Consider the following 14,328-nt stretch of genomic DNA (forward strand, 5'->3'; position numbering starts at 1 on the left):
AATAAATAAATACACAGATAGATAGATAGATCATTAAAAACAGTGGCTGCATTGTTCTACACTGACAGATGTGTGAGAGCGGGTGCGTGAAACTTCACAGCGCGGTGTGATCTGTCAAGGGCAGCGATGCAGGGTTGTATATCAGGCACGCGCTGCAGTGAACAAAGACAGGACGTGTGTGTGTGTGTGTGTGTGTGTGTGTGTGTGTGTGTCAGGGGGGGGGGGTGGTTAGCCTAGGTGTTTATCACACTTCTCTGAGGCTCAGCCCTTAAATCTCAGAGCCGGGTGGACACTGGATTATTTATTGCGGTCTGGAGCTGCTCCCTACTCAGTCACAACTTCAAGCGTGTCACGGCACTGCCCTTCCAGCGCCTGGCACAGAGGCTTGGGTTCGGTCCCTCGGTTCAGAAGGGCGGGTGGTGGCGCCCTGTCAGAAGAGACTCTGTACACCTGTTTCGTCTCCTACCGTCTTTCTGTTTCCTTGACGTGTTGATATTTATTAGTTGTGTGTACTGCACATGTTCAAACCCAAGGACGCATCTGCAGCTTGTACAGTAAAAAGGGACCGCCTGGGGAGGGTGTGTGCGTGTTTGTTTCTCTCTATATACATTTCTTTTGAAATGATAATGCAATAAAATGTAATACAATAAAAAATAAATTATACCAATTTAACAAACAAACAAACAGGCAAGAAGGCGGCTCTGTTTGTACCTGAGGCCAGTTTGATTTCCAGAGCAGTCCGGATAAGAGCCATCAGAGTGGAGGTGAAGTGTACAGTATTGTCGTCTGCGATGGGCATGTTCATTTTCACCAGGCGCTGAAGGGGGGGTGTGTGGGGTTGGGGTGGAGGGGGGGAGGGGGAGGGCAACACAACAGAAGTTAGCACCCCGAAGAGTGTCCAGAACCGCCTCTTACCACACTTCACAAGCATTGCACTAAATCTGTAGCAGGAATCTCCCCAAGCGACTTTTTATGTGCTGATAAGGAAGCAAATTGCCATGGTGGATTATGGGGGCAGCCTGGCATCGCACTGCAAGAACTGTTACAGTCCAGAGTGCCGAGACGTACAGGCAATGCCTCTGGCTCTAAGAGAATCCAAAAGGAATAGGTCCTAGATAAGTCATGTTGAAAGTGCCATGCGAGGGTCATGAATCAAACATTTCAAACTAAAACTAAAATGGTGTTTATATATACAGACACACACACACACATATACACACATATATCTGTTAGCTTAACCCTTTTTTAAAACACAAAGATCAGCAAAGTATTTTGCAGCTTGGCTGATTTTTTTTCTGTGAGGAATGTGGTTGAAACGGGAGGCCATACTGTCTAGCAATTATCTTGAATTCCCATTTATATTAATGAAGGAAACAAATCTTTTCTTTTCCTAAGTGGACAACATTTATATTAATATCTTCAATGTTCTGTAATTTGTCTCGTCTTGTTTATTATTCAGTATCCATGCATTGACTTCATCTATACATTTCTTGCCCTCCAGCCAAAAGAAAATGTAATTGAATAACCCAATTAGGCAGATTTTAAGATGCAAGGGAGGAACTCTGGGAATCAATACTGCATTATGTAGCCATGTTTCTTTCCCCATCTTCATTTCCAAATAGTTTTTCATTAACAGAAAATATATATATTTTTTTGCACCCCCAGGGAGTTGACGGGGGTTTGACCACTCATACAGTAACACACAGTCGCAATGTATCACTCCTACCACTTCCAAATAAAGCTTCAGCACACAAAAAGTTTCTTCCTGAGAGATAAAGAAAGAGAGAGAGACAGAGAAAAAACTAACAACTAATTGAACTAAAGAAGAAATCAAAATCAAACAAAATTCACTTTCAATTCAAATAGCAACTTACTGAGAAAGTCATTGTGAGTTCATTGGAGAGTGACAGGAAGTTACAGACAGGAAGAAAGAAAGAAATGCATGACAATTAACAAGCAGATGAAACCAACCATGGGGGAGAGCCCAACCCTACACAGGGCCAGCATTTTGGAGCGTCCCGGGGACGCGCTCTGTGACACGCGGCACCGCACTGCACTCTGGGAGCTGGGACTGGCCACACTAGAGCGGTGTTTGTCAGTTGGTTTGTATTTTGCTCTGTTGTATGACTTGATATTTAGGAACATATACAGCTACCGGCAGAATTGTACTCCACCGAGGGACATCTCAAACTACTTTCAATTGGTCAGCTGAGGGAAATGGTAATGACTATTTTCTAAACCTGGCATAACAAATAGACTTTTTTTATCGAATTCATGTATTATTTGGCAATGCTGTTACCCTTGCACATACATTTTCAGCCACAGAACCCAATTTCCCCATCTGGGAAAAGCCAGAGGATGGAACTTATCTGCTGGGTAAGCAGCACAGCAATGGATACATAACTCAATGTTAGCAAAATGATGAGTAATACAATATTTAAGCTTCTCAATATAGCACCTCTTCATTGAGTAAAAAGAATAGAGAAAGACCCCAGCAGCTGTTAGAAATAAGAGGCAGACATACCTCCCTTCCTGGCATCAAAAGATAATACACACTACAGTAAACTAATCTGCATATGCACACACACAGGGCGGGCGTTACAGCTCCTGTGGCATACTGGCATGGTTCGATCCATCGTGGTCTTTCCCAGCTGCCGGCTAACGTACAAATTGAACCACTGAAGCAGAAAAACAGACCTGCATGTACCTCAGTATTACGATAGCTCTGCACAGTGCTTGGTGCTAAATTAATTTAGGCGGCCAAGTGTCCTGCAGTCCCCAGAACACATGAAGTGACTCAGATCGGTGTGCGATAAGAGTGCGACTCCCACCGCTATACTGTCAATTATTTTAAATGCTTGCTTTAATAGCTGATATATATGCTTGTATAGTGGGTATTAACAGTGTAATACTTCTGTTGCTCAGCGTGGTTCGGTGAGGTGGTGAGCCCTCGTGTGAGACCAGTGAGCAGAGTTCAGCTCCCCCCCGAGCACAGACAGTGCAGACAGCGGTGCAGGGAAGAGAGGGGAGGGGGGCGTGGTAGGTGGGCAAGAGAGGGAGCAGGGTTGCATGACCGATTGCAGGGACAGCTTGAGCTGGGGAACGCACACGCATACACACGCACACACGCCAGCACGGTGAGGAAGATACCAGAATAGACCAGGTAACAGCTGCAGATGCCACAACAAAAACCACACCAGCAAACACAAACCAATGAAGCTATGATTGTCACAGAGGCACGAGGCTGGACGACGCCACGGCCGCCGGAGGAGGGGGGCGGGGCCACTGGGTCACAACTTCGAACGATAACAAGCGTTTGCCAAAAGTTGAAAAATAATAAATCAAATAAAATTAATACATAAATAAAAAGTAAAGGAGGAAGAGGACGAGGATAGATATAGATCAGACACAAAAACAAACTGTACTAGAAGCGATATATGTGTATCAGTGGGAGGTAATAAGATATATTTTTACAACAGCAAAAAACAAAACAAAACGGAACGAAACCTGACGTGCTTCACTGCACAGCTACTGTTGAGTTTTACTGATTATGTTACATTTCTGAGATCTATATTTAGAGACGGCCCCCAAGGTCTGTGTCGCTATTCCCAGCCATTGCGCAGTCCTATATGGGGGTTGATCGTATGGGCAGCTAAAATCTCAAATCAAGCAGCAACTACTATGGAGTTTCACAACTTTTCAACTTTAAGATGGCGGCTGCGAAAGTGGTTTGAACAAACTTGAAGTTTGCCACAAATAATTTATACATGTCTGCATTTTATTAAAAAATACTAGTGCAACTTTTCAAACTCTCTGTGGCACGCCATGGAATCGTGGCGCACCGGTTGGGAAACAACTGCTTTAGCGTACTATCTCTGCCCAAGACACAGTGTAATCGTTATGCTGCAGTACTTAATGACGCCAGGCTAGGCAAAGTCATGGGCGAGTGCAGTGGAGTCTGGAGACAGAGGTTCACGCTACGCCGATAGATAGAGCAGAGAGAAATAAAAAATAACCACAAACAAAAAAACAGGAACCAAAAACACTGCCACAATACGAGCACAGGGATTGGCTGCGGCCACTGGATTTGTAAGCCAATGAGAAAGAGGAGGAGCAGCAGTGCGTGAGTCATCGACTAGCTACCTTGTAGGCGACTCGGGCTGGACATTTCTTTCCGAGACCTAAAGGCGGGGACATGTGCAGCAGCATCTCATACATATCGAGGTACGTGATGCGGCCACTTGAGAAAGAAAGGGAAACACGGCAAAGGCAAAAAAAACAAAACAAAACAAACAAAACAATTTAAAACAATAAAGTGATAAATAAACAAATCATAACAAAGAGATGGAGGAGGGTGAGGCAGGAGAGAACAGAGGAGGGAGTAGAAGACAAAAAAATAAATACACACATAAGGGCAAAACCAACAAACAAACAAACAAACAAACAAACACACACACACAGACAAAACAGTAATCTGTGTTATTGAGATTTCCAAATGAATAACATGGGGAACGGGATCACGATTTCTGCCCCGAGAAGGATGCTCGGGAATCCGGAGGACAGAAACGCATCCCGTTCGTGGTGGCGCTCATCCAGAGCCTCTCATACCTGCCGGAGAACGTGGAATGGATTGACACGCGTTTGAGTGACACACGGATCATGGTGATGGGAGGATGGCTGTGGTCTATTGGGGGATGCCTCATTCAACATGCTGAGAGACATCTGTAGGTAACCAAGGGGAGCTGGGAAACGCATCTTCCAATATTTACATTCATATGACATCCTGTTCCCATTATGGCAAAATATCTCAAGCTAAACCAACCTGCTCCCCAAATTGAGTAATTGTGCTCTAGTATAATATATGTAGACACAATCCAATACATATTCAACCCCATGTGGATGCGCATAAATGCGTACAAAACGCTAAAATTGCTTAATGATGCTGTACATTTTTCCAGGAAATAATTTTAGTTTTCTAGGGATGTCACAATGGCAAGATGGGCTATAAGGAGGTGTGGGGTTGCTTTCCCAAGATGCGAATGCGACTGCGCCTGTTGTAGAAGGCTGGCCTGGGTGAGGCAGGGCCTGACGCACCCGTTCAGCGCTCCCCTCTGGGGGATTTGGAAGCTGTTGTTTCAGTTCCCGCCTTGGTTACCAACAAGCCAACTCTCAGAAGGCTGGCAGGTCGAGTGTTGGCGAGCCATTCATTCGCACGGTGGTACAGCCATTCAGCCAGGGCTTTGGGCATTAGTCTAGAGAGAAAGCTGAGAAGAATTGACGTCTGGGTTGCAAACCTTATAGGCCACCCTATTTGGGCACTTCTTTCCTAAGCCAAGGGGAGGCGAGATAACACGCAACAAATTGTACATATCCTTATATTGAATCCGGCCACTGAAAAGAGAATAAGCAGGGTTAAGACAATTCAGAGCACACAGAAACAAATCACACACAAAAAACACACACAGAACAGGCACTCATTGTGTTAACCTGTTACCTGTGGGGAAAACAAAAAAATATACATTATTGCATTTCCCTGATGCACTTTAATCGATCGAGTGCTGGTCAAGTCAAGCCACGGGTTTGCCCACGCTTCAATCGAGGGAGAAGTATATTCTGAATATCATCCAGATATTACAGAGCTTGCATCTCACAGGCCGAAATGAAGGTGCTGCACACAATAAAGTGAGCATTGGCTGTATTGTTATCTCAGTCATAAACCATCCAGACATTCTTTAATGCTGCGGCCGTGTATACAGGTGGTGCCTAATTAATCCACTCCACTTCAGCCTCCATTGCAGATGGAGAGAGGTTATCCTCCCATATTCATCAAGACTGAGCTTTCAAAGGGAACCCATCCATTTCCCTGCTAGATGCTAATGAGGCTCGTTAATAACGACACAGCCCCCTTCTCCAATCGCCATGTCATCAAGGAGCATATGGTACTGCGGCCAATGGCTGCATGTCAGGCCCCTGCGGAGCCACAGAGTCTGAGCGTGCGCGTCACTGTGAGGGATCAGTGGAGACTCTGTTGTGTCCCTCTTACATCAGCGTCCAATCCTGGAGGGCTAGCGCTCTCCTGCCGCTCATTCCACCACCTTTTAATGAGATCATTGAACCCTGCACTGCAGAAACTTCAACCATGTTCTTGGTATCGTACAGGCGCTGAACGACACAGACCTGTCAGAGCCTGCTGAGCTGCAGTCCTGGAGGACTGGAGGTAGAAAAACAACACACAAACAAACTGCTTTGGATTCATGTCATAGTGTAACTGGATGAATCTGAAAAGCTTGTGGCTCGATGGCTTGCCTGTGAGTCTTTGTTGCTGTAGTGTGTTTGTGTTTTTAGAACTTGGGAGGAGAAACAGCAAGACCCGCACTGATACACAGTCTGTATCTTTCAGAGATAAAATCAGTTGATCAGAGGAAAGTATTCAAATTATGGTTGGACAATACCCGTCTTATAATAGTAGGGAGCTGCATTTTGAAGGCTCATTCCCACTGAAAAAAAAAAAGTTGGAATCAGTTAACTAGCTGACCCTTAATCGGGCAACAGTGTGGAGGAGCGGTCAGGGCTCTGGACTCGGTCGTGGGTTCAGTCCCAGGTGGTAGACACTGCTGTTGAGCAAGGTACTGTACCTAGACTGCTCCAGTAAAAACCCAGCTGTATGAAAGGGTAATTGTATGTAAAAATAATGTGGTATACTGTAAGAATTGTAAGTCACTCTGGATAAGGATGTGTGCTAAGAAATGGAACAATAATTGTGCTGGGCTATTATGCCACAGCGTAATAAATACATAAAGTGTGTTATTATGCAGCTATTACACCATTACTTCTGCAAAGTGATCGCAGAATGACGCATTAAGCCGAGACGTCACGGTGGGGTTTCTATTTTTAAGCCACGCGACACCGTTCTGTGAGCTGCTCCATTTTTAATAAAGTATCCAGTTCTTACAGGAACATCTTGGCTCTGGGATTGCATCTCAGCTAACTGTGTTTGAAACACTGGAATCTACATGACAGGATCACTTATTTCCAGTCTGGTGGTTCTGCATGAAAAAAAAACAAGAAAAAGAATTCTATGGACAGGTTGTCACTGAACTTTGAAAAATAATAGTTTAAAAATAAACATTTGAGAGACAGGTCTTTTTCAGTGACCACCACTATTAACCTCTGGTGTGCTCCTCCTCCTCTCCATGTCTCTGTGCTGATGTTTGCCTTGTGCGGCCAAGGTCACAGATATTCTGCTATAGACAGATTCAGCTTTGCCTTCTCAGAGTCTCAGTCCACAGCGAAAAGGTTCAGCATGGCTTTCCAAGGCAGTTTTAAAGGGGGATCTCAGAAAGCTCATGAAGTGTTGAAGAATCAAAGGGTGCTGAACTGGGCTTTGAGTCTGACACCTGGACAGCTTACATTTCTCACCAATGTTTGTCTTTAACCCTATTAATGTACTGCGTATGTTCACTTCTGTTCAAATTAAATCTGTAGCTCCTCTGGTGCGCTCAGTGTGCGTTTAAAGTGCTGTCAAGCTCAGACAAGGAATAAATCCTTTTAAGCTTTGCGTCAGAGCTAGACGAAAGAACACAGTAATGAAATGCAAAACAGTACAGATTAAAAATAAAAAAAAGGTTTTATGTATAAGTGTTAGCCTGTCCAAACATTAGACAGAAGCCTAATTCAGACATCTCCTTGTTCATAAACCAACAGGGATGGTGCATAGGAAATAAAGACAAGTGTGTTTAACTTGTGAGGAATGACACGTACCAAGCCGCGGGGTCGTATTCCGCCCAGACGCGTATGAATTCGTCCAGGTGGTGAGGCCCCAGGATGGACGAGTCTCGAGTCAGGTACTCAAAGTTATCCATAATGACCGCTACGAAGAGGTTCAACATCTGCAGGGGGAGACAGATAGGGAAGAGTGACAGGTGCAGCGCAGGGATCTCACACGCCCAGTGCCATGTCGGTGGACGTGCACACAGTTTGAACAACCACCGTGCTAAGCTCAACCAGAATTAATTCTGTGTGTTTATGGTGCTGCTAGTGATAGAGTAGAGAAGACAATCCCTTTTCAAGGCAAAATCTGCGCTTCACATGACTCACATGATGCAGTTTATAAAAAACAAACAACAACAAAAAAAGAAGTCATACAAAACACAAGGTTCTTTCTATGACAACAGCACACTGGAACCCGTGAGACTCTCCCGGCCCCGCCTGGCCTGACCGAGGCAGCGGCACTCACCAGGAAGGAGCAGAAAAAGATGAAGGAGACGAAGTAGAAGTAGGCGAAGTCGCTGCCGCACTCCTTGCTGGTGGAGCCGGAGCGATTGTCACAGGTGCGCTCGCTCAGGCAGGACAGCATGATCTCGTGCCAGGCCTCCCCTGTGGCGCTCCTGCAGACCCGGGGTGACAGGAAGAGGTGGTCAGCGCTACAAAGTATTGCCCCATAGGGCAAGAGTTACATTTAACTTATGACCCACACTAACGAACCCCAGATTTGTGCCTTTGAGGCTGGTGTCACACTGTTCACGTGTCTGGCCTGCTTGGATAAAAGCACCCTGGCTAAATGGCCATCTCATTTTCTCTGAGGATAAACAGCTGCATTTCTGTTCTACCCACCACACCCAGCCGCTGGCAAGCTCAGGGGAAAGGGGACCAGGTAGTGGTGTGACTGGTGTATCATCACAGGGTCAACAAAGCATGACAGAATGCATAAATATAATAAATAAATACATACATACAGTTGCAACAAGAAGTTTGTGAACCCTTTCGAATTACCTGGATACCTGCATAAATCGCTCCTAAAATATAGTCTAATTTCCATCTAAATCATAACAACAGATAAACACAGTGTGACATACTTTTTCTTGCAAGTCTACATACATAAAGTAGGGCTGGGTGACCAAAGACATTATAATTCAAACAATAATCATTAAATATCCAAAATAAGTCTGTCATGGTAAGTTTGATTTTTGTTTTACCTGGTTTTAAATGAGTACATTAAATAAATTAAAAAACTGTCAAACAGAATTTTGACAAAAAAGCACGGAATACACTCAAGCCTGCGGAATACACTTTAGGAAACCCGCAGAATATGAATATATATATATATTCACACACACATACAGTGTAATTGACTGTCAAATAACAACAACACAAGTAATAGTAATCACACAACATAAGTGCTGTAAAATTATATATATATTAACATTAACGAGTGTAACATTCAAGATCGTAATTCCACAAACCCATCTGATTGTAAAAACAACATGCAACTTTATATATGCATCTCTTGATTAATTACCTCAAAACTTCTAATTGACTAACATCAGTGAAAATTTGTCAATAGTAACACACCACCGAGACACATTTGCTTCATTTCTCCTCCCTGCTTACTTTTATAAATGAAGAAGGTGATTAGCCGAATACAAAATGACTGATAAGTGTCTTTAGCAAATGATTGGCCACTTAATATATGATTGACAGGCATTTCCTGCAAAGTGATTGGCTGCATAAATAATATTGACAATTACTCCTCCCAGATTCCATGGTCTCCGGATCTGCAGCTATACAAACTTGCATAAAAATGATAAACTCGATACTCGTGATTCAAGTATTCAAGTTAAATAATATATCTACTATATCACAAAAACTTGGTATATCGCCCAGCCCTAACACAAAGTGTTTCAGTTATGTAAGACAGGCCAGCAAAGAAGGCTCATACCACAGAGGCATTTCAGAATATCTGCTCTCTACCTGGAGGAGCAATTCCCAGGGTCTCAGAGCCGGCTGGCCACAGCTGAGGCCCCACTGAGTTAAAAAAGCACAATCTGCAAGCAGGCTAATGGATCCCATAGGGAAATCCATTACTGCATCGCAGCCACCTGCCCTAATACAGCAGGGCCAGTAGGGCCTGAGCTAACCCCAGCGTCATGTCTGAATAAGTAATATAGATATCCCTGACTAAACGGCCTTAGGAAATGGTCGATCAGAGACAATTATACCAGTAAATCAGTTATAGGGAGACAGGTAGACTATAATCCAGCACACTAGGTCTGGGTTTGCCGAGCCCTGGAGCTGCTCTCAGTGCGGTGGTTTAAAATGCAGATAATGCGTAAATCAGGGGGCTTAACAAAGGAAGAGCGATGGGTGAAGAGAAGATGGACATTAAACACATCGGTTCAGACACAGGTCACGGGGCAAAGCACAGCGTTGCATCATCTAGCCCCACTACACTGAGTTTCAGGGTGAACCCAGCACAAGGTCAATCTGGCCCGCTTATTTATGTATTTTTACAGACGTCAGACTATTTCCCATCTGAGGATATGACTGTTTATTTTTTTAGTAATATATCTGACTGTTTTAATGGTTCCAGCCGCTTTATATCCACAGCCACATCGTCCCTCAAGGAAACTCTGAAATAGAACTTACCCCAGACTGTCAGATTAAAAGTCAATTAAATGAAAATGAGAATTAAATTCATACATGGCAGGGCCTCTCATTATTTATTTATTTATTTATTTATTAATGGCCCAATCCATCTTCCGCAGCTTACCTGAACAGCAGCATCAGGGCCTGGAAGAAGGTGCGGAAGTTGTTGTGGTGATTGATGGCTGTGTCATCCTGCAGCGCGATGTTGCCAAATACCTGGAACACACGACAGAGTCACGCTCACTCCATCAGCCAAGCTGTGGACCGAGGGCCGGAGCCAGAACCCTGAAGCCCAGGCAGCTTGGAGCTTGAAAACCACCCTGGATTTTGCCTCTGATTAACATGTGACTTCCGAGGGAGATGATGCTAAATCACAGTGAAATGTGCATCCATTATTGATCAGGCCCTGAAGCTGGGATGAATTTGGAAACTCTATCATAGCCTTTTTTTCAGGGCTGTTACATAATGTTCTCCGGTGCGTATTCCTGCACAGATTGTGTTGCATTTATACAGCACTATCGCAGTTTTACAGTCATTTTGAATTAAGATTTTGCCATTAAACCCCCCCCCCCATCCCCCGAGAAACATGGATTTATGCCATGCTGTCTTACTAGACTTGTTTCAGACAGATATAAATAAATTCTATTTTTATTTTTTTAATATATTTTTATGATTAAACTGAGGGGTCAACAATTATAGAGCACCATCATTGTCCCGCCCCACTACACTACCAAACAAACCAGGGCCAGGTAATACATATGGTTTGTCATATAAACATTAAACCTTGGCTGGCTGTAACTCAACAGAGATGGCACTCAGTCTTGTACTGTAGTGCTGTAATTTATTGCTGGGTCCATTAAAAACTGCAGTCTAGTCGGCACTCTGTAGTGATAGCAGCCTATAGTGGATAGGATCATTGGATCACTTAGTTATTGATGGACACCAAATGAGCACGATGGGTCAAATGGCCTCCTCTCATTTGTAAACTTTCTTATGTTCTTATGTAGTGAACTGTCCTTTGTGATATTCGCTTGTGAGATACTGTATGGTACTGGAGTCACTTTAGTGGTGATAATAGTCTGTCACGTATGACACCCTAGTCCTAGTAAAGCAGTGATATCCATCTACTAGGCTGTGTAGAGAAGACGATGCCAGCGTCACTCACCTGCATTCCAATGATGGCGTAAATGAAGAACAGCATGGCGATCAGAAGGCAGACGTAAGGCAGGGCCTGCAGGAGAAGGAGACTGGTGTGACTGCTGTACGTGCGCTTCTTTAAAGGAGCGAGGGGGAAAAAGAAGAGGGCGATGTCCCTACTCGTCCTGAGGAGGTGGACATGGGCGCGCTCACCTTGAAGGACTGGACGAAGGTCCATAGCAGTATGCGGATGGTGTAACCCTGGCGCAGGAGCTTGATCAGGCGGGCAGCTCTGAACAGCCGCAAGAAACTCAGGTTGATCAGCTTGTTCTGCGGAGAGAAGGACAGGTTCACATGGACTCACACTCGGGTGGCGTTTGTGCCTTCCTCACATTTCCAGCTACTTTATCTGCTTATTTCTAGAGTGCATTAACAGTGCTGTTAACAACACTTGTTACCTCATTGAACTTGCATGTGTGCTTATTGTATTCTGTACTGATTGTACTACTGCACTGTTGTAATGCTTAAATTGCTTCCCTTGGAAACTGTAAGTCACCCTGGATAAGGGCATCTGGTAAGAAATAAATAATACAAATTATAGTAGTGTAATAATCAACCAACAACCCTGAGCTACTCCCAAGTCCAGCATTGCACCACACAGTGGAGTTGTTGCCGTTGTCGTTGTGGTGAACTGGCTGTAGAAGTGCTCTTTCCTCACAGACATAGTGTGTTTATATGATCTACAGCCCCTGTCAATACAACAGTGCAGAAAGGTCTTGCCAGCTTTGGGGAAGATGCCATTGACTACCTGTGCTCACTGGAGGGATCAGTGAGTTTACATGAGGAAACAGTGGCTGAAGCCTGGACCCATCCCCCAGTTACTATATCTACAACTCTACTACAAATCCTGAAATAGTTTTAGCAAAAATCCACGGTTATGAAGAGCACGGTGAAAATCCAGTCTTGGCAATTTGCATTTTAAACTGTGTTTAAATTGCGTTTTTCGCTCCACCTGCTGAGGCGGGGAGCGTGGCGGGTCTTGGGGCTCATTCTGCAGGCAGTTCTGTGCTCTGAGTCATTAGCAGTCCTGTATTCTGCCCCGCTCTGTATTCTAATCCGGGAGCCTCTCTCATAAACGGCTGCGATGACCCAGTCCCACTGACAGCCGCAAAAACAGAGAGCTGTAGCTGCTGCAGCCGGCCCTCGTTAATGAAAATATCTGACAGAGCAAAGACCGACAGCAGGGAACGTCCTCTTTACTGATTTACCTGTATCTGCTTTCTTTAATATAGTGTTACTGCTCTGCTTTATTGTAATGCCCATAACCTCAGTTTTTCTGATTACAATTTTTTTTTTAACTAGTAACAGAAGAACACACAGTGGACAGGGACACAGAGAGAGGCAGGAGGAGTTACACGGGCAGGAGGGAGGAGGGCAGTGATGTTTGGAGACTCACCGTAGTCTGGGGGTTCGGGATATCATGGAGGAACATTTGCATTTTTGCAGGACGGGGGGGAAGGCGTCAGTCGGCGGGGACGATTTAAATAAATCAATTTAAAAAATCACAAGGAACAGAGAGACAAGGAGAGGAGAAATCAGTGCCGGAGAGCAAAGAGAGGGTCGCGAACTCTAACCACTTAGACAGGACTTACACCTGTGTAAAGTGAGAGAGATATGCATTAATACTTAACATGTCAACCTTGAAAAAAAAAACACATGAATGCACAGTGGAAACATTGGAAATTTGGTTTATGAGAACTGTAATTACGATTAGAACAATGGTTTCTCATCCACATGATATTATTACACAGATCTATTTAACTTGTACTGTTTTATTCTTGCTTTGTTTTAGTTTTTTCCTCTGGCCAACAGCTGAGAACAGTTTGTTCTGCTGGCCAGAACATGCAGAATTTAATGAACACCGTCCTCTGACAGGAGAGTGTGTGTGTGTGTGAGAGTGTGTGTTCATCTGTGAGTCTGTGTGTGTGTCTCTTGTAACTCTGCTACCATAATTTGAGCCACTGAAAATATGCACCTTTTTTCCGAGATATTTCTTCACAGCTCTGATTTATGGAATACAAAATCAGTAAAAACAAGAAAAAGAACAGAAAACTGCTTGTATTCAGAACTTCTGCTAATCCCCCCTGTTATTCTCCATGCTCTAGTGCCATCACTACCGAAGAAGATCCAAAGTCATTTCCTGCATATGGTATTTATCACAAAAGCAAAAAAAAACATCTGTTCCCATTGTCACCAGTGACCACATTTCAAGTCCCTAGCTCCAGGGTACTATTCAGATTGTTATTTACTGTATACCCCAGTTTAGCGCACACACACAGCTTTGATTAATTAAAGAAGTTCGATTAATATGCAAGGTGGATGTACTTACATTAATCTCTGTGACCAAAATATCGGTTATACTTCCCAGTACCGTCACAAAGTCAAACACATTCCATGCATCCTTTAAGTAGTTCTACATAGAAAAGACATGGATAGATCAACAGAAATACAAATAATGGATTAGTTATAACAGATTAGTGACAAGAATCAGTTTAACCTGCTCTATAACTCTTTCAATAGCTACTCTCCACCATTTTGCCTGCTTTCTCTCTCTCTCTCTCACTGTCTAGCTGCATACATACACACTGACTAGGCACAGTGGATGGTTTAGTTGCACCTTAGCTGAAAAGTTGCAAATGACAGTTAATAAATGTGTTCTTCATGTATTTGGACTGGTTGCTGAGTGTTTGTCTTGTTGTCGGTATT

General features: G+C 43.9%; 1 protein-coding gene across 1 annotated transcript in view; it reads right to left on the minus strand.

The window, feature by feature from the left end:
- The window catches only part of cacna1ba (calcium channel, voltage-dependent, N type, alpha 1B subunit, a), a 46,090-nt gene that overhangs the window by 16,896 nt on the left and 14,866 nt on the right, over positions 1 to 14,328 (minus strand). The window contains exons 9-16 of the mRNA XM_066712471.1: positions 13,952 to 14,035; positions 11,776 to 11,892; positions 11,591 to 11,656; positions 10,550 to 10,641; positions 8,237 to 8,387; positions 7,762 to 7,889; positions 5,295 to 5,391; positions 712 to 817 (exon numbers count right to left, since the gene is read on the minus strand). Of these exons, the coding sequence (XP_066568568.1) occupies positions 712 to 817; positions 5,295 to 5,391; positions 7,762 to 7,889; positions 8,237 to 8,387; positions 10,550 to 10,641; positions 11,591 to 11,656; positions 11,776 to 11,892; positions 13,952 to 14,035 (841 nt within the window). The remainder of the gene's footprint in view (positions 1 to 711; positions 818 to 5,294; positions 5,392 to 7,761; positions 7,890 to 8,236; positions 8,388 to 10,549; positions 10,642 to 11,590; positions 11,657 to 11,775; positions 11,893 to 13,951; positions 14,036 to 14,328) is intronic.

This window comes from Amia ocellicauda, chromosome 9, assembly GCF_036373705.1.
Source record: "Amia ocellicauda isolate fAmiCal2 chromosome 9, fAmiCal2.hap1, whole genome shotgun sequence".
NCBI lineage: Eukaryota > Metazoa > Chordata > Actinopteri > Amiiformes > Amiidae > Amia > Amia ocellicauda.